At 48.4% G+C, this 27,595-nt stretch overlaps 1 protein-coding gene across 1 annotated transcript; it reads right to left on the reverse strand.

Annotated features, from left to right (window-relative positions):
* Positions 1–3,123: 3,123 nt before the first annotated feature.
* Positions 3,124–8,774, reverse strand: LOC143793655 (uncharacterized). Its single transcript, XM_077280711.1, has 2 exons — positions 6,653–8,774; positions 3,124–4,006 (listed from the first exon to the last, which is right to left on the reverse strand). The coding sequence occupies exons 1-2, from the start codon at positions 8,492–8,494 to the stop codon at positions 3,971–3,973; spliced, it is 1,878 nt and encodes a 625-aa protein (XP_077136826.1). The 5' UTR covers positions 8,495–8,774; the 3' UTR covers positions 3,124–3,970.
* Positions 8,775–27,595: the final 18,821 nt, after the last annotated feature.

Consider the following 27,595-nt stretch of genomic DNA (forward strand, 5'->3'; position numbering starts at 1 on the left):
TACATTACTGATCCTGAGTTACATCCTGTATTATACCCCAGAGCTGCACTCACTATTCTGCTGGTGCAGTCACTGTGTACATACATTACATTACTGATCCTGAGTTACATCCTGTATTATATCCCAGAGCTGCACTCACTATTCTGCTGGTGCAGTCACTGTGCACATACATTACATTACTGATCCTGAGTTACATCCTGTATCTCTTTTTTATTATAAAAGTACAAAACAAAACTTACAGGCAAAGCTTACAGACAAACTCAATAACAAAACAAATTATTCACAGTCCCCAAAAGTCCAATGTCCAGCATATTTATACAAACAAAATGTTCCTCCATTTCATTAATACCCCCAGCAAGGGAAGAGACCTCAACCTATATCCTTTTTCCTCTCCCCTTGTACCTTTTTCCCTCATACACACATACCCATGCATTCATCCCTAGAAAAATAAACAAAAGTCGGCCAACTGCCCTAAAGAAAGCAAATAGGCCACCTGGCCAAAACTTAATCAGATTTTTTTTTTTTATTATTTTTTTTTTTTTTTTTTTATTTATTTATTTATTTATTTTTTTTTTTTTTTACCTCCTAAACTAAACCACCACCATTCCCCCAAAGGTCCCACGAAAGTTTGTGGCCTATCACACCAGGTCCCACGAGAGTTTGTGGCCTATCACACAAGGTCCCACGAAAGTTTGTGGCCTTCACTATACAACAAGGTCCACAGAAGTTTATGGCCCTTTTTTCCTCTTCTTGGCATCCCGCCGGACGTCCATTCTCCAAAACCCATCCCCCCACCCCCCAAGAAACCCCCCACCCCACCTAAACTAAATCCCCCCTACACGCATCATAGTACACATGTAACATATATACAACCTTATAATAACATATAATCAATAATAACATAATAATAACCAATACACACCTTAACCATGACCAAAGAACAGGCCCAAGTTCAATGCTTGCAAGCCCTATACCCGGGTTACCAATTACAAAACAAAAATCTATAAGTGAGGGTTACAGCCCACCACCAGGAACTGGAGACCATAGAGGCTCTCACCCTAATCTACCGCACATCACCCTGACCCTCCCTAACAACACAAAAGAGAAAATCCTGTCCCTATAGCCCTACTAATCTCTCCCTACCTGCCCCTACCTGTCCCTCACTGACCCTCACTACCAACCTAATACTAACTACCTGTCCCTAAAGACTGTCCCTATCTGTCCCTCCCTGTCCCTACACATCTATCTGACCCTACAAAATAAAGATAAAAAGATAAAAAAGACTAACTCAACCCTATCACAGGCACACAGAACCTAACTCTCCCTAGGGCACATTAAAGGAGAAACCCCTCCAAAGAAGAGAGGCCCTCCCTGCACCCAGCCTCTCAAACTCCAGCAAGCGCACTTTTGCCAGGTCACCCAGGATGTTCCTAATCACCTCTTCCCTGGGGAGGACTTTCCGCTGAGTAGACACTAGACACCGTGCATTCCACGTGTGGAACCTAGTTACTAAACTAACTAAGAAAACAGTGCCCCGATCTCGGCCACCAAGGGACCTGAATGCCCCATAGGCCCACTCCGCATAGGAAAGGCCTGCCAGCCTAGGCCAGCCAATGGAAGCACCCACCCTGCTGTAGACCTCTGTATTAAAGGGACACCGAAGCAGGAAATGCTCCATGCTTTCAAGCATACCGCCACACTCTTCGCGGGGACAATCCCGGTCATCAGAGCATCTGCACTTCAGGTTGTCCCTCACATACAGCTTCCCATGGAAGCAGCGCCAAGCCAAGTCCCAAAACTTCAAGGGGATCCGCTTAGAGTTCAATAACCCGAGCCCTACCTCCAGATCCCAGCTTGGGCACTCCCTGAGCGCCAGGGGCTTCTGAAAGTGGGTCAACAGGACCCTATTGTCAAGTAACCTTCTCGACATGGTCCTGATCTCCCACACTCCCAGACCCCACCGACGGATCACCTTCAGAACCGGGGTAGCATAAGCCGGAAGATGCCCATGAGGTGTTCGAAGGTCCTTTACCTGCCCTCCTGTCTCCCATTCCTGGAAGAAAGGCCGAAACCACCCCCTACAGGAGAATACCCACAGAGGAGCCCTCTCTGACCAGAGGTTGGCGATGTTTGCCTTAAGAAAGGTGTTTACTAGAAACACCACTGGGTTGACCATACCCAACCCTCCTAGTCTCCTCGTGCGGTACGTGACCTCCCTCTTGATTAGGTTCAGCCTATTTCCCCATAACAATTGGAAAAACAGGCTGTAGACCCGTGTCCAAAGAGGCTCTGGCAAGATGCAGACGCTGCCCAAATATATTAGCAAAGGAAGCAAATAGCCCTTGGCAAGACTAACCCTTTCCCTTAGGGTCAAAGACCAACCCTTCCACTGATCCACCTTCTGGGCGGCAATCTTAAGTCTGCCCTCCCAGTTTTGCTGGGGATAGTCCCCCGGGCCGAAACTGATGCCTAATATTTTTGCTGTGGCCTGAGGCCCTGGAAGGGTGTCCGGGAGATCAAAACTTGGATCTCCCCCTCCCAGCCAGAGACTCTCACACTTGTCCCGGTTGATCATGGAACCGGATGCCACCGAGTAGCGTTCAACCTCAGACATCACCCAATCTGCCTCCTCTCTCGAGGATACAAAAAGGGAAACATCATCAGCGTACGCCACTACCCTCAAGGCGGCCTCTGGCTCCGCCTGGTCCATCCTGACTCCCACCAACGGTCCACGCTCCACCCTCCTTAAAAGGGGGTCGATCGCAAACACGTATAACAGCGGGCTCAGAGGACAGCCCTGGCGGACACCAGACCTCACCTCAAAAGGGTGTCCGACCCAACCGTTCACGAGCGGAAAAGTCTCTGCCCCATTGTATAAAACTCTCAACCAATCAACAAACCTCCCAGGCAGACCATACCTCAGAAGGACGGACCAGAGGTACTCATGGTTAACCCGGTCAAAGGCCTTCGCCTGGTCTAAGGACAGCAAGTACCCCTTCCAGTGACCTGCCCTGCTCCACTGCCTCCCGGACACCGAGCACAGCACTAAATGTACTGCGGCCTGGAACAGAGCAGTGCTGGGCCCCCGAAAGGAGCCGGGGCGCAAAATGCACCAGCCGATTAAAAAGCACCTTTGCCAGAACCTTTCGGTCCGTATTGAGAAGCGCTATGGGACGCCAATTCTCAATACGGGACGAGTCTTTACCCTTTGACAGGATAATCAGGGCTGACTTCCTCATTGAACTGGGTAGAATGCCCGAGGAGAGGCACTCATTAAAAACCTCAGTCAAGAGGGGGACCAAAGAGTCCCTAAAAGTCTTGTAGAACTCGGATGTTAAGCCATCCGGACCGGGCGACTTTTTGGGCCGGAGCCCATCAATCGCCCGTCTCACTTCCTCTTCCCTGATTGCTTCTGCCAAAACATGAAGAGAGGGGTCATCCCCTGGCTCAGGGATGGTTTCAGTCAGGAAAGCCGACATCTCATCCCGATCAGGATCCCTCCTCCCCAAGAGGTGCAAGTAGAAGGATCTGACCACCTCCAGGATCCCTGATTTGGATCTGTTCAGGGACCCCGTACTGTCAATCAGTCCTCTCACCATCTTACAATTCACTGACAACCTGCAGTTTCTGTAAGGGTCGGGCGAGCGGTACCTCCCGAAATCCCTCTCAAAAACCAAGGATGTGTGCCTATCATACTGGCACCCCTTGAGCAAGGTCTTCACCCTGGAGATTTCCTCTCGGTCCCCTCCAGTCGAGACGAGCTGCTCGAGTTTCCTCCCCAGCTCCCGATACAGGCGGTACCTGTTCAGGCCTCTGAGGCTCGAGAGCTGACGGAAGAACCCTGCGACCCTTCTTTTGAAGATCTCCCACCACTCAGACTTACTGCTACAAAGACCCAAGAGAGGTACCTGGCTCTGAAGAAATTCCTCAAAGGACTGTCTTACTTCCGCCTCTTCCAGAAGGGACGAATTCAGCTTCCATAGGCCTCTCCCCATCCGGGGGGTCTCTGTAACATTCAAAGTAAAGAAAATGAAATAGTGATCGGAGAACTCCACCTCAACAGCGGACACTGCAGAAGAGACGGCTTCCTCCTTTAAAAAAAACCTATCTATCCTAGACCTACTGCTTCCCCTAAAAAAGGTGAAACCCTCGTGACCTGGGGTGTGCCGGATGTGGACATCCACCAGGCGAGCTTCGCTTACTATGCTATTCAAGGCTACGCTATCATAAGCCAGCCGGTCTCCGGGGCCTCCCCTATCACGGAGTCTGGTTACAGTATTAAAATCCCCACCGAAGACCACCTGCCGGCTCGTAAAAAGATAGGGCTTGATCCTCAGGAAGAGACATTTACGGTCCCACTTGGATTGTGGGCCATAGATATTGATGAGCCGAAGCTCCTGTCCCCTCATGAAGACGTCAAGGACCAAACATCTCCCCATTTCTACCTCGATCACCCGTCTGCATTCCACCTCCACGGTCTTAAAAAGGACCGCTACCCCGCTATACGGCTCGGCCGCAAGAGACCAGTATGAGGGCCCACTCCTCCATTCCCTCTTTGCTTTGTAGATGGACCCCAGGTCCGTTAGTCTGGTCTCCTGCAAAAATAAAATATCAGCCTCAACCCGGGTGAAAAAATCAAAGGCCGTAAATCTAGCCGTATCTGACTTTATGCTGGCGACATTAATCGACGCCAGAGTCAACGGGGTAGGTTCCGCCATCATGGGTGATTGAGTTAGATGGCCTGTTTTTTAACCATACCCCCTGTTTTCCTCTCCCCTTCTGAGGAGGAGCCCGACTCACCCCTCCTCTTTAAAGATACCGAGGTGTCCATATCCTCCTTTATAGCACTGGATTTCCCAGAAATAGATTCCTTGCCCCTGGACCCTGAGGTAGTCCCCCCTCCAGAGGAGTGTGAATCCCCCGGAGGACAGACCTCACCACTCCCCGAAGGCACCCCAGATGTTGCGACCGGCCCCTCACCCCCGACCTCCGACACAGCAGAGTCATCGAGGGCTTGGAACCGATTGGAGAGGGGGATCAGAGGGGAGTCAGCGAGCCCTTCCGTAGGCACCCCAGTGGCCAGGGGGGGGGGCTTAGATTTTTTAGCCTTGTTCTTCCTCTTCTTCCGACTCTTACTGGTACGATTGTCACCCGTTTTTTTAGGCTGCTCCACCACCTCTTCATCCAGACTTTCATACTGGGAAGAGTTATCAGAAGCAGCCAACTCCTCCCTCTCCATCCTCCGGATCTCCTCGCTCACCGCCTTCTCCCCCAGGGCCTCAGAGGCTTCAGCTGCCGTCTCCAGGGTGGGGGCAGTCATCACCCCAGTTGCCTGAGGCTTATCCTGCCCCCTGCCCTTACGGCTCCTCACCTGTTGCCACTGGTGGGCAGATGTACCAGCCTCGCCTTTCCTCACCGACCCCTCAGCTCCCCTCATGCCTCCACCCTCAGCCACAGCAGAAGTTGCACCACCGGGGACCCCCCCTTGGCTCCCCCCTGCCGGGCCAGAGATGGTGCTGGAAAAGGAACGGGGGCAGCGGCTATACGGGTGACCAAGGTCACCACACAGGTGACACCTAATGTCACCACAGGCCGCGGCAAGATGGCCTACCCCGCCACACAAGGCACATTTCTGTACCTTGCAGCCTGCGCTGAAGTGGCGGGGATCACCGCACCTGTGGCAGACCTTCGGTTGCCCCTGGTAGAAGATCTGGATTCTGTCCCTCCCCAGAAATGCTGAGGAAGGGATGTGGGTGACCGTACCTCCTGAAACCTTCAACTTTACCATGAAGGTCCAGCCCCCTGACCAAATGCCAAACTCGTCCCTATTTTTTTTAGGGACCTCGGTGACTTCCCCATAACGGGAAAGCCACGTCATTATGTCGACCCCAGAGAGTGACTCGTTACTTGTCAGAACGGTCACCCTCTTTACACTATTTTGGCGAGACACCGCCTGCACGGCAAAGTCTCGCCAGCCGGGCTCCCCCTTTGCCAGTTCGAAATTCGACCAGAAAAGCTCCAAGCCCTCTGGCCGAACAAAACTGACATCGAAGAAGGAGGTGCCAAACGGATGAATCAGGGCAAAGATGTCCGTCGCCCTGAAGTCCATCTTCAGAAGGAGCTCCACAACCCTCGCCCTTGGCGGGCACGCTTCACTGCCCCTCCACCGAAGACGGACCACATTCCGCCTGGCCACCCCCTGCCCGGCTGTCGGGAGGGACCAAACCGTTTCCCCTTCCCTTTTATCTTGGAAGGCAGCCTGGCCGTGTCTATCCAGCCAAAAGGCCAAGTCCACCACTCTTCCCTCTACTTCGATCGTCCGTTCTCCCTTTTTGAGGGCCTCCAGGAAGCGGCGCCGCAAAACGCTATCCCTGAGGTCCAGAGGCGAGGAAACCCCCTGACTAGACCCCGGGGCTCCAGCCACCACCCCCGAATAACTCCGAGAACCTGTGGCTGGGGGGGCAGATGGACCGGCCCCCTCCCCCCTTCTCCCACTACCATCAGACACCGTACTCACACTTGCCACCTTAGACGCACTGCCACTCGCATCCTCAACCATAGACACTTCCATACCTGCACCCTCCTCATCCACTCCATCAGTCACCCCACTCTCACTCATATGCACACTGGGGTCAGTTTTATTTTGCCTCACCTTTTGGGTATTTCCAGGTTCACTGCTACCGCCACCTACTGGTGGCATCTTCCCTGCTGGGGGGTTTGACACACACAGCGCTGCTGTCTCTTTAAGAGTCCTGCTGCCATAGGACTTATGCAGCACAGCCTGACTTTCCACCATAGCAGGCACAGAGTCTCCTCCCTCACTGGCAGGTAGGAAGCCAGGAGCAGACCCGCCTCCAGCTCCATCCTGCCTTGTCACCGGAGCCCCCACCACAGGTAAGCCCCCAGACTCAGGGGACCCCACCAGGCAGGCGCCCTTGCTGCTATCTGCTGCAGTCCCTGCTCCATTGCTGGCTAAGACCATTTTTTTTTCTTTTCTTTGGGAAGCCACGCCCCCAGCCTTCAGCCGCACAGCAGAGCTTTCCAAAGCTGCTCCTACATGGGCAGCGGGTGCCGAGGAGGCCACGCCCCCTGAGACCGGCCGCAGCGGGACCCCCAGAGCCGACCCAGAGCTGGATCCACCCCCAGGAATCCCCCCAGCGGTACCAGTCCCCTGAGGCACAGCACCCCCCACCACCACACCCTGGGCCACAAACAGCCTGGCCACAGCAACTCCAGCGGCTGGCCCCAGGCTAGGCCACTCCCCCTCATCATCCACCAGCGGCGGTGCCCCCAATGCAGGAGACCCCGACTTCACCGCAGACCCCGCCAGGGGAGGCCCCACCATTTTCTTTTTATGAGCCTGTAATGCCGAAGCCGCAGGCCCCTCCCCCTTTACTTTACTAGGTGCCTGGGACCCCAGAAGCGATCCAGATTTAGCGGATCCGTAAGTGGGGGACCCGGACACCCCAGCGCTCACCGCCGGAGATGCGGTCCCGGCTGCCACTCTCTTGCCCACCTCTGGGCCACCTTCCACACCATGCTCCATATCAGACACATCACTACCCCCTCCGTTACCACAAACAGAGGCAGCGCCCTGCGTGTCATGGCCTGTAATCTCCCCGCTCCCCCGCTGCGGACCCACAACAGAGTCCGAGCCGGGGTGGGTAGCGGGTGCCGCACAGCGGGATCGGGGGGCCCCAGAGAGGGGGACATACACATATTTCTCCACAGTAGATGTTTTCTTCTTACTTTTCTTTGCCTTTCTCTTCATCCCCCTCCTGGTTGCCTCGTCCTCACAGATCTCATCCCCGAACCTCAGCTGGTTAAAACGGACCGGGGACTCGATCTGCCGGATCTGCTGCATGACGAGGCAGCCCCCCTCGCTGCTACTACCACCATCCTCATCCTCCCCCTCGCTCCCGCTGTCCCCTGAAGGGCCAGAATCTGACGGGAGAGCCACCTGCTCGGGGGCTATCCCGCTATGCGACGCCTGGAGATCTCTTACCAGGCCACCAGGCGGTGGGTAGGGCGCGACCTCCTCCTCGCATTCCTCATCATCCTCCTCCACCACCTGGCCGGAGCTCCGTGACCCCTCCGGAGCCCCACCGGTCATGGCTCTGAACCGGTCGTCGTTCTCCAGCTTTTCACGGAAGGGCCCGCTGCCATCCAGGATCTCACACCTCCGGCTTTCCAGGTCTTGTATGGATTGTTTTATCTTCTTGACCGCGGCGGATAGCTCGGCCTTCCTATTGCCGGAGGCCCTGTCAGACCTGTCCTTAGCTACCCTCAACTCCCCCCAGAGGGATTTTAGCTTCCTTGAGGCGTCCTCATACTCGCAGAGGTGCGCATGGATGCGTGAACCATAGCCCACGGCGGATTCTCTAGCCGCCTTAGTACCCCAACCAAGGGGCACCGCTGCAGCACCCCTGCTCGTACTCGGCCTACCTCCGGGGGAAGGAGCCGCCGCGGCCTCAGGGGTCCTACGGGTCTTCATACTGGATCCCTTGCCTGATCCTTGGCCAGATCTTGTGGCCCTAGCCGGAGTTGGAGTCCTCCCACCCCCCGCCGGCTTGGACCGGGAGGCAGGAGCCGGGGGCCCAGCCCCGGAGGCCAGTCCCAAAATGAGCCTTCTTTCCTGGGAAGGGGGCAGACAAAAAGTCCTGGATGAAAAAGTTTACCTCCCTTCCCAGGAGCTCTCTCTATGCAGCACACAGAGCACACGGCAAGCAGGCTCCACCTCTTCCTGCTGTGCAGTCACTGTGTACATACATTACATTACTGATCCTGAGTTACATCCTGTATTATACTCCAGAGCTGCACTCACTATTCTGCTGGTGCAGTCACTGTGTACATACATTACATTACTGATCCTGAGTTACATCCTGTATTATACCCCAGAGCTGCACTCACTATTGTGCTGGTGCAGTCACTGTGTACATACATTACATTACTGATCCTGAGTTACATCCTGCATTATACCCCAGAGCTGCACTCACTATTCTGCTGGTGCAGTCACTGTATACATACATTACATTACTGATCCTGAGTTACCTCCTGTATTATACCCCAGAGCTGCACTCACTATTCTGCTGGTGCAGTCACTGTATACATACATTACATTACTGATCCTGAGTTACCTCCTGTATTATACCCCAGAGCTGCACTCACTATTCTGCTGGTGCAGTCACTGTATACATACATTACATTACTGATCCTGAGTTACATCCTGTATTATACCCCAGAGCTGCACTCACTATTCTGCTGGTGCAGTCACTGTATACATACATTACATTACTGATCCTGAGTTACCTCCTGTATTATACCCCAGAGCTGCACTCACTATTCTGCTGGTGCAGTCACTGTGTACATACACTACATTACTGATCCTGAGTTACATCCTGTATTATACTCCAGAGCTGCACTCACTATTCTGCTGGTGCAGTCACTGTATACATACATTACATTACTGATCCTGAGTTACCTTCTGTATTACACTCCAGAGCTGCACTCACTATTCTGCTGGTGCAGTCACTGTGTACATATATTACATTACTGATCCTGAGTTACATCCTGTATTATACCCCAGAGCTGCACTCACTATTCTGCTGGTGCAGTCACTGTGTACATACACTACATTACTGATCCTGAGTTACCTCCTGTATTATACCCCAGAGCTGCACTCACTATTCTGCTGGTGCAGTCACTGTGTACATACACTACATTACTGATCCTGAGTTACCTCCTGTATTATACTGCAGAGCTGCACTCACTATTCTGCTGGTGCAGTCACTGTGTACATACACTACATTACTGATCCTGAGTTACCTCCTGTATTATACCCCAGAGCTGCACTCACTATTCTGCTGGTGCAGTCACTGTGTACATACATTACATTACTGATCCTGAGTTACATCCTGTATTATACTCCAGAGCTGCACTCACTATTCTGCTGGTGCAGTCACTGTGTACATACATTACATTACTGATCCTGAGTTACATCCTGTATTATACCCCAGAGCTGCACTCACTATTGTGCTGGTGCAGTCACTGTGTACATACATTACATTACTGATCCTGAGTTACATCCTGCATTATACCCCAGAGCTGCACTCACTATTCTGCTGGTGCAGTCACTGTATACATACATTACATTACTGATCCTGAGTTACCTCCTGTATTATACCCCAGAGCTGCACTCACTATTCTGCTGGTGCAGTCACTGTATACATACATTACATTACTGATCCTGAGTTACCTCCTGTATTATACCCCAGAGCTGCACTCACTATTCTGCTGGTGCAGTCACTGTATACATACATTACATTACTGATCCTGAGTTACATCCTGTATTATACCCCAGAGCTGCACTCACTATTCTGCTGGTGCAGTCACTGTATACATACATTACATTACTGATCCTGAGTTACCTCCTGTATTATACCCCAGAGCTGCACTCACTATTCTGCTGGTGCAGTCACTGTGTACATACACTACATTACTGATCCTGAGTTACATCCTGTATTATACTCCAGAGCTGCACTCACTATTCTGCTGGTGCAGTCACTGTATACATACATTACATTACTGATCCTGAGTTACCTTCTGTATTACACTCCAGAGCTGCACTCACTATTCTGCTGGTGCAGTCACTGTGTACATATATTACATTACTGATCCTGAGTTACATCCTGTATTATACCCCAGAGCTGCACTCACTATTCTGCTGGTGCAGTCACTGTGTACATACACTACATTACTGATCCTGAGTTACCTCCTGTATTATACCCCAGAGCTGCACTCACTATTCTGCTGGTGCAGTCACTGTGTACATACACTACATTACTGATCCTGAGTTACCTCCTGTATTATACTGCAGAGCTGCACTCACTATTCTGCTGGTGCAGTCACTGTGTACATACACTACATTACTGATCCTGAGTTACCTCCTGTATTATACCCCAGAGCTGCACTCACTATTCTGCTGGTGCAGTCACTGTGTGCATACATTACATTACTGATCCTGAGTTACATCCTGTATTATACTCCAGAGCTGCACTCACTATTCTGCTGGTGCAGTCACTGTGTACATACATTACATTACTGATCCTGAGTGACATCCTGTATTATACCCCAGAGCTGCACTCACTATTCTGCTGGTGCAGTCACTGTGTACATACACTACATTACTGATCCTGAGTTACATCCTGTATTATACTCCAGAGCTGCACTCACTATTCTGCTGGTGCAGTCACTGTATACATACATTACATTACTGATCCTGAGTTACCTTCTGTATTACACTCCAGAGCTGCACTCACTATTCTGCTGGTGCAGTCACTGTGTACATATATTACATTACTGATCCTGAGTTACATCCTGTATTATACCCCAGAGCTGCACTCACTATTCTGCTGGTGCAGTCACTGTGTACATACACTACATTACTGATCCTGAGTTACCTCCTGTATTATACCCCAGAGCTGCACTCACTATTCTGCTGGTGCAGTCACTGTGTACATACACTACATTACTGATCCTGAGTTACCTCCTGTATTATACTGCAGAGCTGCACTCACTATTCTGCTGGTGCAGTCACTGTGTACATACATTACATTACTGATCCTGAGTTACATCCTGTATTATACCCATGAGCTGCACTCACTATTCTGCTGGTGCAGTCACTGTGTACGTACATTACATTACTGATCCTGAGTTACATCCTGTATTATACCCCAGAGCTGCACTCACTATTCTGCTGGTGCAGTCACTGTGTGCATACATTACATTACTGATCCTGAGTTACATCCTGTATTATACTCCAGAGCTGCACTCACTATTCTGCTGGTGCAGTCACTGTGTACATACATTACATTACTGATCCTGAGTGACATCCTGTATTATACCCCAGAGCTGCACTCACTATTCTGCTGGTGCAGTCACTGTGTACATACAGTACATTACTGATCCTGAGTTACATCCTGTATTATACCCCAGAGCTGCACTCACTATTGTGCTGGTGCAGTCACTGTGTACATACATTACATTACTGATCCTGAGTTACATCCTGCATTATACCCCAGAGCTGCACTCACTATTCTGCTGGTGCAGTCACTGTGTGCATACATTACATTACTGATCCTGAGTTACATCCTGTATTATACCCCAGAGCTGCACTCACTATTCTGCTGGTGCAGTTGTAGTGAGCTGGCCGGCTGTGACTGTTCTGTTATCATTGACATAGAATCTGTGACAGACACTGTCCCCGTGTGGCCAGAAGTTATACCTATGCCGAATGTGATTACAGAGAAACAAACTGTATTGGCTAAACTCCCCCCTGTTATGTCACGTGACCAGGAAGGGAAGGGAGAAGAAGAAGAGCCCGGGAAACCAGTCGGTGCAGAGAGAGGTCTGTGTGTGCTGGCGTCCTCCTGTAGATGCGATATAGAGGATTGCCTGGATGACCTCTCTCTCTTGGAAACTGACATCCAGATTGTTCCCAGCTCCCACACTGCGGAGCACTCAGCGGTGACATCTTCACAGATCCTGGAGCCCATGAACTGTAAGCGGGTCCTCTGTTGAGAGGCCGAACATTCCACCCTTATCTGCTGAACCCCCAAGGATTACAGTCTGGACCTGAGAGACAGAGTTTTGTTCACTCCCTGTTGTTTTCTCCTCGGCTGGAGCGTCTCCCTGCAGTGACAGACAGGCCTGCGACGTGGGAAGATAACCTCCTGGAGCAAAGGAACTGGTAACGTGTGGATAGGGACAGTGAGGGAAAGTTTATTACACGTTATTTCTGCGAATAGGCATATTTTGTACTGTTTATTATTGTGTTCCGCTGTGTTAATGAAAATGTATAACAGTAAAGATACGTTTGTTAAGATGGAATCTGAGTGTGGAAGTTTTGCTGGGCCAGATCATGGATATGCATGGGCGGCCTTGCCCTCGGACACTTCACAGTCACTGTGTACATACATTACTGATCCTGAGTTACAACCTGTATTATACTCCAGAGCTGCACTCACTATTCTGCTGGTGCAGTCACTGTGTACATACATTACATTACTGATCCTGAGTTACAACCTGTATTATACTCCAGAGCTGCACTCACTATTCTGCTGGTGCAGTCACTGTGTACATACATTACATTACTGATCCTGAGTTACATCCTGTATTATACTCCAGAGCTACACTCACTATTCTGCTGGTGCAGTCACTGTGCACATACATTACATTACTAATCCTGAGTTACATCCTGTATTATACCCCAGAGCTGCACTCACTATTCTGCTGGTGCAGTCACTGTGTACATACATTACATTATTGATCCTGAGTTACATCCTGTATTATACTCTAGAGCTGCACTCACTATTCTGCTGGTGCAGTCACTGTGTACATACATTACATTACTGATCCTTAGTTACCTCCTGTATTATACGCCAGAGCTGCACTCACTATTCTGCTGGTGGAGTCACTGTGTACATACATTACATTACTGATCCTGAGTTACCTCCTGTATTATACTCCAGAGCTGCACTCACTATTCTGCTGGTGCAGTCACTGTGTACATACATTACATTACTGATCCTGCGTTACATCCTGTATTATACTCCAGAGCTGCACTCACTATTCTGTTTGTTGAGCCATGAATTACCGTATATACTCGAGTATAAGCCGAGATTTTCAGCCCACTTTTTTGGGCTGAAAGTGACCCTCTCGGCTTATACTCGAGTCAGTGTCGGCGGGGGGGTCGGCAGGTGAGAGGGAGCGGCGGCTGTCACATACTCACCTGCTCCTGGCCCGGTCCCTGCATGTCCCATGGTCTCCGGGCAGCGCTTCCTGTGTTCAGCGGTCACGTGGTACATGCATATTCATTACTGTAATGAGTGGTACGTGACCGCTGAACACAGGAAGATGCCGCCGGCTCCCAGGGACCGTCTGACAGTGAGACGCTGCCAGGGACCGCGCCGGGAGCAGGTGAGTATATCGGGGGAGGGGGAGCATTGCGCGATAGTCACCTTCCTCGTTCCACCGCTGCGCGTTGCTCTGTCTTCCGTCCTCTGGCTGTGACTGTTCAGGTCAGAGGGCGCGATGACGCGATTAGTGTGCGCGCCGCCCTCTGCCTGAACAGTCAGTGCAGAGGATGGAAGACAGAGCAGTGTGCAGCGGTGGAACGTGGAAGGTGACTATTGCAAGTGCCGGGGGCCTGAGCGAAGAGAGGTATGTGATTTTTTTTAATTTTAATTGCAGCAAATGGGGCAAATGTGTGGAGCATCTTATGGGGCCACAATGTATGGGGCCACAATGTATGGGGCCACAATGTATGGAGCCACAATGTATGGGGCCACAATGTATGGAGCCATAATGTATGGAACCACAATGTATGGGGCCACAATGTATGGGGCCACAATGTATGGGGCCACAATGTATGGAGCCACAATGTATGGGGCCACAATGTATGGAGCCATAATGTATGGAGCCACAATGTATGGGGCCACAATGTATGGGGCCACAATGTATGGGGCCACAATGTATGGAGCCACAATGTATGGGGCCACAATGTATGGAGCCACAATGTATGGGGCCACAATGTATAGAGCCACAATGTATGGGGCCACAATGTGTGGACCCACAATGTATGGGGCCACAATGTATGGAGCCACAATGTATGGGGCCACAATGTATGGGGCCACAATGTATGGGGCCACAATGTATAGAGCCACAATATGTGGAGCCACAATGTATAGAGCTACAATGTATGGAGCCACAATGTATGGGGCCACAATGTATGGAGCCACAATGTATAGAGCTACAATGTATGGAGCCACAATGTATGGAGCCACAATGTATGGGGCCACAATGAATGGAGCCACAATGTATGGGGCCACAATGTATGGGGACACAATGTATGGGGTCACAATGTATGGGGCCACAATGTATAGAGCCACAATGTATAGAGCCACAATGTGTGGAGCCACAATGTATGGGGCCACAATGTATGGGGCCACAATGTATGGAGCCACAATGTATGGGGCCACAATGTATGGAGCCACAATGTATGGAGCCACAATGTGTGGACCCACAATGTATGGGGCCACAATGTATGGAGCCACAATGTATGGGGCCACAATGTATGGTGCCACAATGTATGGGGCCACAATGTATAGAGCCACAATATGTGGAGCCACAATGTATGGGGCCACAATGTATAGAGCCACAATGTATGGAGCCATAATGTATGGGGCCACAATGTATGGGGCCACAATGTATGGGGCCACAATGTATGGAGCCACAATGTATGGGGCCACAATGTATGGGGCCACAATGTATGGAGCCACAATGTATGGAGCCACAATGTATGGAGCCACAATGTGTGGACCCACAATGTATGGGGCCACAATGTATGGAGCCACAATGTATGGAGCCACAATGTGTGGACCCACAATGTATGGGGTCACAATGTATGGGGCCACAATGTATGGAGCCACAATGTATGGAGCATCTCATGGGGCCATCAACCTTTATGCAGCATTGTATGGGGCAAATGTTTCTATGGAGCATCTTATGGGGCCATTATTAACCTTTGTGCAGCATTATATGGGGCGTATTTTGTATGGAGCATCTTATGGGTCCCATCATGAACTTTATGGAGCATTATATGGGGCTCCTGATTCAATATGGATATTCAAAAACACTTAACCTACTGATGTCTCAATTAATTTTACTTTTATTGGTATCTATTTTTATTTTTGACATTTACCGGTAGCTGCTGCATTTCCCACCCTAGGCTTATACTCGAGTCATTAAGTTTTCCCAGTTTTTTGTGGCAAAATTAGGGGGGACGGCTTATACTCGGGTCGGCTTATACTCGAGTATATACAGTACATTAACACAATGGTTCTACAAGCAGAATAGTGAATGCAGCTGTGGAGTTTAATAGAGGATACACAGTCCTGCTCATCGTTATTGGCACTCATGAAGTGTCAGTACACAATGTGAAATATCTCCTGAAAAAAAAGAATCAAGTGAAACCGTTTTTTTTTATTTAAAACAAAAAACAATGTAAGGGTGAATTGGACAAACCTAAAGCTGCTGTGCACTGGTCTTGGCGCCTTTATATTACATTATTATGGAATTTCCGGGCATTTTTGGTGAACTTTAGAGATGCAATGACAGTGCAGGGATTGTCTGCCAGGCCATGAAACGCGGCAGCCATCTTTGTTGTGTCGTGCAGTGATTGGCTGGGTCATACAGCATCATCCCGAGTATAAGAGACCTGGCGCCGCCCTGCTCGCCGCATTCTGCTCCTCTTTCAGCGAGAGTAGGGAGAGCTGGTGCCGAGATCGGGTCAGAATCGTGTTTTTTAGAGGTAGTGCAGGTCTGCAACTCTTACATCCACAGCTCCTGAGAAACCAATAGTCCTTTTTAGGGCTAATTCGTGGGTCCCGATATTGCAGCACTAGGTAGGCAGGGCACAGCATATCCACATCAGTGCAAGGCCTGCAGGCACTGTATGTGCGTCCATTGCCCCACTGCATCCTTCCCAAAGCTCCATAACTGCCTGCTGCTGCTTATTTACTGTCTATATACCTTTCTTTTTATTATTTATTTTTTTCCACGAATTCCCCGCCCCCCAAAAAAACAATATAGAGTCTGCTCTGTCAGACTGAGGCCTGTTGAAAAGTGATAGTTTGTCAGGCATATGTAGCATAGTTGTGTGTGCTAGCCTTGTGCCCCTTTTTTTTTTTGGGGGGGGGGGTTAAATTCACTGAAAAAGGCCTCATATATCTGCGTGCTCCATGTTTGGTCATTGGAGGCCGGTGTACTTACTTTGTGGCTGTGTGATACTCAAATTCTATACAGCGCTATTCAGCCTAAAAAAAATTTGAAAGGCAACAGATTTGCCAGTGTGGTATTTCTGATGCAGCCGTCATATAACTGCGTGCTCCATGTTTGGTTATTGGAGGCCGGTGTACTTACTTTTTGGCTGTGTGATACTCAAATTCTATACAGCGCTATTTAGGGCCAAAAAATATTTGAAAGGCCACAGATTTGCCAGTGTGGTATTGATGTTACAGCTGTCATATATCTCTGCTCCAAGTTTGGGCATTGGAGGCCGGTGTACTTATTTTTTGGCTGTGAGATACTCAAATCCTATACAGCGCTATTTCTCATAAATTAACATAAAAAAAAAATTGAAAACAGTCTGTTAGGTCAGGCTGAGGCCTGCCTGTTGTTTGGGTTTGAAAAATCGTAGATTTGCAGGCATACTGATCACATATTATTTCGCTACTAATAAAGACATTTGTGTTGAGCATTTGAAATAGTGCAGTAGTCCATTTAAAATGGTTAAGGCAAGGGGCAAGGGACGGGAAAGTGGACGTGATGCTGATGGTGCATCCAGAGGACGAGGCCGTGGCCAAGGTGAAAGTGGGCAGCAAGAAAGACCCACATCTTCTCCCTCGACCTTCCTGTCCCAGTTTCTAGGGGACCGCAGCACACCACTATTGAAGCCAGAGCAGTGTGAAACGGTTGTTGGTTGGATAGCGGATAATGCTTCCAGTCACTTAGCCACCATCACCTTGTCTTCCACACGGTCAAGTCTGAGTAGTCGTGAGTGTGGTCAGGATATTCCTCACCCTGATCCTCCTTCCTCCCACCATGCCAAGTGCCCTGAGACAACTGATCCCACACTTGGACACTGAAGAGCTGTTCAGTTTTCCATTTCAAGATTCAGAAATCTCTGCCAGTCAACTTGAAGTGGGGAAAGATGAGATCGCATGTAGAGCTGCCCAAAGCTTTGACTAGCCCCAGTCACACAAAGGCGATGGTGGGAAAGTGTCACAAGAGGTGGACGATGATATGAGACACAATTGCCAGAAAGTCAGGAGGAGCAGGGTGCAGATGTGGAAGACGAGGTGGTGGATGACATAGTGACTGACCCAAACTGGCAGGAAGACATGCATAGCGGGGACACCAGCACAAATGGGGAAGAAGGCATATCCCCCCAACAAGCAGGAAGAAGCAGTGTGGTGGCCACAGACAGAAGGCATGCATCCGTTCCCCATAACACCAACATGAGTGAAGTTGCCATTCCACCTGTGATATCTTCCCGAGACTGGCTATTTTATAAAGACTCTGCCGATAACCCCAAACAGGCCATTTGCAGCACCTGCCATACCTACATCAGCAGGGGTAGCAAAACAACCAGCCTGACCACCACCACCATGATCAGGCACATGCAAGCAAAGCACTCGACTTTGTGGGCCAAACCCCAGGCTCCAGGACCACTGCCTGCTGGTCACACCACTGCTTCTTCCACTGTTTTGCATAGAAACCAATCTCCAGTACACCGTGCATGTGAAGATGCCTCTAGCCCTGCACCTGTTGTGGCCCACAGTCAAGCAGCACCATCAGCAAGTGCGTCCACGTCCTTGTCCCAGCACAGCGTTCAGTTGTCTATAACCCAGTCTTTGGAACGCAAGGGGAAAAACCCCGCCAACACCCCACAGGCCACAGTCTTCAATTCTAATATTTCTCTTCTGTTTGCGCTAGAAGTGCTGCCTTTTAGGCTTGTTGACACGGAAATTTTCCACAACCTGATGGTGGCGGCCGTCCCAAGGAACTCGGTCCCCAGTCGCCACTATTTCTCCCAGTGTGCCGTACCAGCATTACACCAGCATGTGTCCAAAAACATTAGCAGTGCCCTCATCAATGCTGTTACCGGGAAAGTCCACCTAACCACACAAGTGCACAAGTGCTTGTGGGCAGGGACGGTACATCTCAATGACGGCACACTGGGTTAACATAGTGGAAGCCAGGACCCAGTCCGACCTTGGGATGGAACACATACTCCCCACACCGAGGATTGCAGGCCCTATGTCAATCAGGGTTGCCCCCACAGTCTACAGCTCCTGCACCCCCTCTTCATCCTCCATGTCTTAAATCAACACATCAGTCAGAAGCTGGAAGCACTGCAGTACTGCCTCAGCCAAGAGGCAACAGGCTGTGCTGAAGCTAATGTGCATAGGTGACAAACCGCACAGTGCTGAAGAGTTGTGGACAGCGCTGAAAGAGCAGCCAGATGTTTGGATGACACCGTTGAACCTACAGCCAGGCATGGTCATGTGTGACAATGGCCGTAACCTGGTGGCGGCTCTGAGGCAAGGTGAGCTCACACACGTACCTTGCTTGGCCCATGTGCTTAACCTTGTGGTTCATTGTTTTCTGAAAAGGTACCTGGAGCTGCCAGACCTGCTAGTGAAAGTACGCCATTTGTCTGCCCATTTTAGAAAGTCGGCTACAGCTTCAGCCGCCCTTGCCGTGCTTCAGCAGCGTTTTCAGCTTCCAGCTCACCGACTGTTATTTGATATCCCCACGTGCTGGAACTCTATGCTGCATATGTTGGAAAGGATTTGTGAGCAGTTCAGGGCCATTGTTGACTACCAACATCAACAAGGCCGTCGAATTTTAGGTCAGACTCCACACATAAGACCTCAGGAGTGGACATGGATGTCAGACATATGTAACATCCTCCAAAACTTTGAGGACTGCACCAAGATGGTGAGCGGCGATGATGCCATAATTAGCATCACCATCCCGCTTCTCAGCATTCTGAAAAACTCTCTGCTCACAATCAAAGAGGATGCATTGCAGGTGCAGTGCGAGGACATGGAGCAAGGAAACATACAGGCTCATGTCTTCACAACATGGATTGGTAGGCAATGAGGAGGAGGAAGAACAGGAGCTACTTTCATGCGCTATAGACGGTACTACAAACACATCTGTATTAGCTTCTGTTCAGCGGGGATGGCCTGAGGACAGGGAGGAGGAGGATGAGGAGGATGAAAGCATGGTCAGTCATCCTGTTGGTGAGGACACGGAATTCTTGCCTGTTAGCAGTCTGGCACGCATGGCTGACTTTATGTTGCGCTGCATGTCACGTGATCCTCGGATTATCAAAATTTTGGGTGACACTCATTACTGGTTGGTGACACTTCTAGATCCACGCTACAAGGAGAACTTTCAATCTCTTCTGCCTGAGGCAGAGAGGTGTACAAAAATGTTGCAGAACCACAGGGCCCCTGTAGTGGAATTAGTTAGAAAATTCCCATGTGAGAATGCTGGCAGCAGATGTCAGAGTTTGTTGTACAACCAAGGATTCCAAGCGAGAGAGACAGAAGTACAATCCAGCTCAGGCAGGGGAACAATGGCCAAGTTCTGGGACAGTTTTCTCAGACCCTCCCATCGTGGCGGCACAGAGGCAAGGGGTGCTGTCACAAGAAGTGCAATGTTTGGGAAAATGGTGAGGGAGTACCTTGCAGATCGTACAAACTTCTTCCATGATTCCTCTGTGCCTTTAAATTATTGGGTATCCAAGCTGGACATGCGGCATGAACTGGCTCTCTATGCCTTGGAGGTCCTGGCCTGCCCTGCTGCTAGCATTCTGTCAGAGAGGGTTTTTAGTGCCACTGGTGGAATTATAACAGATAAGTGCATCCGCCTGTCAACTGAAAATGCTGACAGGCTGACTCTTATCAAAATGAACAAGACCTGGATTGGGAAAGACTTCTGTACACCGCCAAGTGAAACCAGCAAAACATAACCTCAAATACATTCTCTGTTTTGGGGAGGTGTATCCTCATGCACCTCTTCACAACCACACATTGGTATACGCTTCCAGATTTGGTCTGTTTGTTTTTATCCTCCTCCTTATCCTCATCCTCCTCATCTAGAACCACTGTATCACCAGGGTGAACGTGGTCTGTACGGTGCATATTGGCCAAGAGTGCTGTGATGGCACTCTTATTTTTTTTTTAAATAACAACACATTGGGGAATTGGGCATGACATTTCTTTGGGCCTACTTCTTTACTCGGTCTCCTGCAATCTGTCCTGTACCTGCCAGTAGATCACCAGGGTGATCGTGCTCTGTTCGGTGCATGTTGGCCAAGGGGCCCGTGATGGCACTCTTTTCTTTTTTTAAAAAAAAGGATTTTACATTGGGGAATTGGGCATGGCATTACATTGGCCCTACTTCTTAAGTCTGTCTCTTGCAATGTGTCCTTTAACTGCCACTAGATGACCAGGGTGCACGTGATCAGTACTGTTATAGGCCGGTGATTTTTGGGCATGGGGGCTGTGAAGGCTCTATTTCATTTTGTAAAAACAGGACCCCACATTGGGGAATTGGGCATTACATTTCTTTGGGCCTACTTCTTAACTCGGTTCCCTGCAATCTGTCCTGTACCTGCCACTAGATCACCAGGGTGAACGTGCTCTGTGCGGTGCATGTTGGCCAAGGGGTCTGTCATGGCACTCTTATTTTTTAAAAAAAAGGATTTTACATTGGGGAATTGGGCATGATATTACATTGGCCTACTTCTTAACTCGGTCACCTGCAATCTGTCCTGTACCTGCCAGTAGATCACCAGGGTGAACGCGCTCTATACGGGCATTTAGGTCTAGGGGGCTGTGATGGCACTATTTTAATCAGTCCAAAAAGGACCCCACATTGGGGAATTGGGCATGGCATTCCATTGGGCCTACTTCTTATCTCTGTCTCCTGCAATGTCTCTTGTTTAACTGCCACTAGATCACCAGGGTGAACGTGCTTTGTACTGTTATAGGCCGGTGAACTTTGGTCAAGGGGGGCTGTGATGGCACTAGTCTATTACTACAAAAGGTACCCCACATTGGCGAAACCACATCCTTGTTGGCAAACACTTCATAATCATAACATTTGTATACCTTAAAGAACTCACTTGAAAAGCTCCTTTTTGTGTTGCCTGGTTGCTAACATTGGACACAATACACTTCATATAAATTTGATAAAGCAATGCTGTTACTTTGCCTCAGTAGTTCATAAAATATAATTCTTTGTCCACTATATTAGTTTCTCTCCTTGAGAGCCTTAACTTTGGCTGCCTCAAATGTACAAATGGCGAATATACAAATGGCGATTTGTAAACAAGATTAAAATACTGTATACCGAATGCATTCAGACAATCACATAGCTGCATTTCTTGTGAACCATTTACAGATGTGACAGACAATGCTCATAGTGACATAATCTTGATAAATGTTTGTTTATTCACTTCACAAAAAGTTCTAAGCCTCTATATGTTTGCTGTTTGTCATTGTAAAACATTAAGGTTTACTGAAACTATGCCGGTGGTGGTTTGATCTAAATCATTGGGGCTTTTAATTTCTAGGGGTTTATGGCCCCTCATCTAATGACTCCATGATATCTCAGTTTCATTCAACCTTGAAAAGTGGCCACTTGAAGGTGTGGGTGAAACTAGAGTTACTACATAGTGTTATTCACTATATAAGACCAGAGAAACATGACTAAGACAGATGCCAAAACTGGGGTACCTGTACATGTACAGTGTGCTGATACCTGCATAATTGGGGACGCCCATGAGGTGTAGGTAATCTCCCAGGGGTTCTCTGTCTTGGTGTTGCTTCTCTGATATTCCAGATGGGTGATGTTTAAAAGCCTCTTGGTGATGATCTAACTATACTGTATGTAGTTAATCTTCATATATACGTAATCACTATATTTATTGAATCCTTATATGTACTTATTAACCTGTGTATGTTAACACATAGAAAAGTGTACGCACTCACACTATTATATCATACTATTCCTTGAATTTTGTAGTTTGCAATAAAATTGCCTTGTATTGCAAGTATTTGCCTTTTTTAAAGCCGTATCTGAACCTTAGTGTTAAAAACATGTCAAATAAAATTGCAAAATTCTCCTGTAAATAACTGTGCAAAGAGGGAACCATCATACCATTAAAAAATACGAGTGGATTTTCCTGGGCCCATCCACTATGTGGGTTCCAAGGCCTAATGGGATGCATATGACTATGCAGCAGGGCTGGCATTGCTGCCAATGTATAAAACAAAGGAGTACGGAGCACAAAATGCATATTGTGAAGTGGATTTTCAGGAGCCCATCCAGTATGTGGTTTTCAAGGCTTATTGGGGTGCATATGAATTGGTAGCAGGGCAGGCCTTGAATTCAGTGGAACACTTTTCCTGGAGTCCCCCCTGAACATCTTATAACAGGGGTATTGTGGTGCGTCATAATTCTTGGCAGCCCATCCACTCACAGCATAGGCTACAACAGCTTAGGAGACCCACTGTTTCATAACGGCCCTTTAAGAAGATTAATGCCGCCTGATGCACTAGTATAAATAGGCTCTGTGACTTTAAGGGTATGTGTCCACGTTCAGGAAATGCTGAGTTTTTGACGCAGCGTTGAGCAGCATGCATAAAAAACGCAGCGTCCAGATGTTACAGCATAGTGGAGGGGATTTCATGAAATCCTGACTCTGCTATGCAAAAAAAGATGCATGCGGCACACCCGAGGAAACGCACATGCGGCGTGTCTTTTAAGAACGCAGCATGTCCTTACATTGCAGAAAAAACTCAAGGACAATGCAGGTGACCTGCCAGTGACCTCAGGTGCAGATTTGATCAGGATTTTACCTGCATAAAATCCTGACCAAATCCTGAAGCAATCCTGAATGTGGACACATACCCTAAGAGTTCCTCCTTCATAAATGAAACAATATGGGTCTGCGTATGTGTCACACACCACATGGCCAGCTAGGGGTGTTACATGTTACAATGACATTTCCTAGTGAATGCATTTGTAGTGGTTGAAAGCAATGTTAAAGTTGAAAAACACTTCAAAAACTCAGCGTCTGAACTAAGCCTAAGTGGGAGAGGAAATTTTCGGTTTGGGGTGAAATATTTGGCCTTACAGACAAGTCATTCACCTGCAAAGGATGTACCTTGACATATTTCCCAGCAAAACCCGTTTTGGTTTCGTTTTCATGTGTTTTTTGTGGCATCGGGAAAAATGGCATGAATCTCGGAAAAAAATGATTAAAGCTGTGAACTAGGAGTCAGGAATTGCTGGCCTAATGCATATTGATCTGTATGTATTGCAACAACTATTGTTTGTTTAATATGATGTGATTTATATATCTGCATGCATATTGTTCACATGTCAACAAAGTTAAAAAAAAAAAAAAAAAAAAAAAAAAAGGTTCTCATTTACAGGCAGGATGTTCCTCCTCCCCTTCCCTGTGAGCACATTCTTGTGTGTGCAGCTGAAGCTGAAGGTCAAAGCAGATCTCTCTCTCTCTCAGAAACCAGATTGATCCTGTTCTCATGTTGTAAACTCGTTGTGGACATCACGCTGATTAACCCGCTGCTAACAGGTTATGGGCCCAGAAGTCAAGGCAGTCCCAAACCTCCAGAGCACAGAGATAGAAAGACAACAGCAAACTGAGAAGACGTAAAATGGCCGCCAGCAGCAACTCAACAAAGTTTACCGTGCCAAGCCTGAATAACCAGAACTACCAATCCTGGAAATTCAAGGTGAAGATGCTGCTGATAAGAGAAGGTACGTGGAAATACACTCAGGACCCTAAGCCTGACCCAGTACCACAGGAATGGCTAGAAATGGATCAGAAAGCACAGAGCACCATATCACTCAGTATAGAGGATGATCAGATTGTGCATGTGTGTAAGTGTGAATCTGCAAAGGAAATGTGGGAGCAGCTGCAGAAAGTACATGAGAGAATAAATTTAAACTCTATCTAATGAGAAAGCTGTATCAGTCTAAGCTACACAATGACCAGGACATGCAGGACTACATTAGAAATACTCTGGAAACAGTAGAGCGCCTGCGGGGCATTGGATAAGATATGAAGGACTTCCATGTAGCAGCACTATTACTTAGTGGTCTCCCAGAAAGCTATGACACGCTTGTAACTGCACTAGATGCACGCCCAGATGATGAGCTGACATTGGAGTACGTCAGAGGAAAGCTTGTAGATGAATATAAGAGAAAGGCAGAAAATGTGAGCAGCAAGATATGTAACAAGGAAACTGCTTTACAAACACATGATGTGCCCACCAGCAGAAACCACCCTAAAGAGACACGTGAATGTTTTGTATGCAAGAAGCCAGGTCATTTAAAAGCTAAATGCAGAGTCTGGAAAGCTAAAATGAATCAGCTGAAAAAGCAAAACAGTCAACAGAGAGTTAAGAGTGCTGTATCTGGTAACAATGATTCAGTGAATACTGAAGCTGCATTCACATCAGTCAATGCATTTAAATCAAAGCATGCGTGGTGTATAGATTCTGGTGCAACCAGTCACATGACCAATGACAGAGACTTCTTTACTAAGCTTAACCAAAATAAGTCAGAGAAAGTGATAATGGCGAACGGTCAGTGCATGAACTCAGAAGGCATAGGAGACGGTTATATTGATTGTAACATCTCTGCAACACAAAGTAGAAGGATCCATGTAAAAGATGTACTATATGTGCCTAGTCTTGAAAGTAATCTATTATCTGTGAAAAAGCTCACAAAACAGGGTAATGAAGTTACATTTAAGGAAGATAGCTGCATCATCTCAAAAGAGGGTCACACATTAGCAAAAGGAAAAATCACAGATGAACTGTATCAGTTGAAATGTAAAGAGTGTGCGTGCACAGCTAAGCAAGAACTGCCCAAGAACTGTATTCATGTATGGCACAGGCGGCTTGCGCATAGAGACCCAGAAGCAATAAGAAAGTTATTTCAAGAACAATTAGCTGACAATATTACAATTGATTCATGTAATCAGACAATGAGGTGTTCCAGCTGTATTAAAGGGAAAATGTCCAGAAAGGCCTTTCCTAAGAAAAGTACTACAAGAACAGAACAACCACTAGATTTAGTACACACGGATATCTGTGGTCCAATGCGTACTTAGACCCCTGGAAAGAAGAGATATTTTCTTACATTTATTGATGACAATTCAAGATATACAGTTGTCTATTTACTTCACAGCAAAAATGAAGTTCCAGAGAAACTTGGAATATATCTAGCCAGAGGCGTAGCTAGAGGTTCAGCTCAGGGGGGGGCGAAACATGTGAGTGGGCCCCTAACAGGCGGACATATCATTAGTGCAAACTATGCGGCAGCACATGGGCCCAAGAGTTAAGGGAGCCCATTTCTACCTCTAAATTAGGTGCAATTTTGTATTTTTAGAAGTTCTTGGGCTGCAAAGGGCCCATATAATGTTCTTGCACATGGGCCCTTTTCTGTCTGTGTCCACCTGTGGCCCTTAACCAGGTAACCATGATTGTAACTACGGTGGGTATAGGGGAACCTCAGGAGATGACTGCACTGTTATTGAAAATAAATCTCTATACAATAACCAGCACTGATATTACCGCTATACGGTAATACCATATAGTGGTGGATACCAGTCCTGCATGACATAGAGAGATCACAGTACAGTTATAGATGGTGACTTACAGAGGACGTTCTTTCCGGTGGAGCCATTCACTTTTCCCATCTTTTCCACCTGGCCCAGACTGACAGACTGTGTATACTATTACTTCAACATTTTTCAGTCACGGCTCTGTGTATAGAGAGTGGCGGCTGTAACTGGTGCCCCGGGACAGACTGACAGCCGGTACAGCACTATCTGCCACCCAGTGGCTTTGTAAGTGCCCACTTAATATTTAGGAGTCCCCCTATGTACAGTAATAACGGCCCCAGCATCGCTGATGAGAGCAGGAGGTCATGTGACGATTTTCTTCTATTAGAGAAGTCAAACTTGTCTAGTCAACACGTGCAAATAGCAAACATAGTCGCATGAGCGCCTGATCACACCAGTGGTCTTGGGGTCTCATGACGGCAGGTGCACCCCATCATGATTTGGCAGTCTGTAGAGTAAGTGCAGACAATTATCCCAAGCCTTTAATAACTTAAAGGGAACCTGTTACCCCCCCAGGGCCTATTAAGGTAAAAGAGCCCCCTTCTTCAGCTCTAAGGCTGCATTCTGTGAAGGCGGCTCTTATGTTTTTATCCCTAATAACGCTGAAATATTCACTTTTATAAATTGTGCGCCAAACCTGTATTGAGTCCAGGGGGTACGTTTTCTCCCCCTGACTCAGCCGCCTCGCAGCCGTTCATCATCCCACCGGGCGGCGCCTCCTTTCTGTCTTGTGCCGTCACCGACGCTCTGCAATTATTTCTCGGGATGCGCAGTGCGCGCTGCCCTGGAACTTATGTCAAGTGATGTAAGTAGATCGCGCCTGCGTACAGCGCCAGATTCCCAGCCCCGCAGTGTGAATAAATCATTACACACTGCAGGGCGGGATCTCGGTCCTCCGCTACATGCAGGTGCGATATCAGTACATCAGCTGATGTGAGTTCCAGGGCAGCGCACACGGCGCATGCCCAAAAAATGAGAGCCGCCTAGCCCAGGCATCGGAGCACGGTGGGATGATGGACGGCTGGGAGGCGGTTGTGTCCGGGGACAAAAGACGTACCCCCCAGACTCAATACAGGTATGGGGCGCAATTTATAAAAGTGAATATTTCAGTGTTATTAGGGATCAAAAACATAAGAGCCACCTTCACAGAATGCAGCCTTAGTGCCGCTGAAGGGGGCTGGCTCTATTACCTTAATAGGCCCTGGGGGAGTGACAGGTTCCCTTTAATAATTTAATTATAAGCAATTTATTCTTATAACATAGAATGCAGCCCGTGGTTACTGTATTGTTATAATA

This window comes from Ranitomeya variabilis, chromosome 1, assembly GCF_051348905.1.
Source record: "Ranitomeya variabilis isolate aRanVar5 chromosome 1, aRanVar5.hap1, whole genome shotgun sequence".
NCBI classification, from domain to species: domain Eukaryota; kingdom Metazoa; phylum Chordata; class Amphibia; order Anura; family Dendrobatidae; genus Ranitomeya; species Ranitomeya variabilis.

Excerpts from the sequence above, each read along its gene's own strand:
- LOC143793655 (XM_077280711.1), bottom strand. The coding sequence starts at position 8,494 with ATGAAGACCCGTAGGACCCCTGAGGCCGCGGCGGCTCCTTCCCCCGGA. Across the intron at positions 4,007-6,652 it reads AACCTGGAAATACCCAAAAG|AGACCCCCCGGATGGGGAGA; the intron begins GTGAGGCAAAAT and ends TGAATGTTACAG.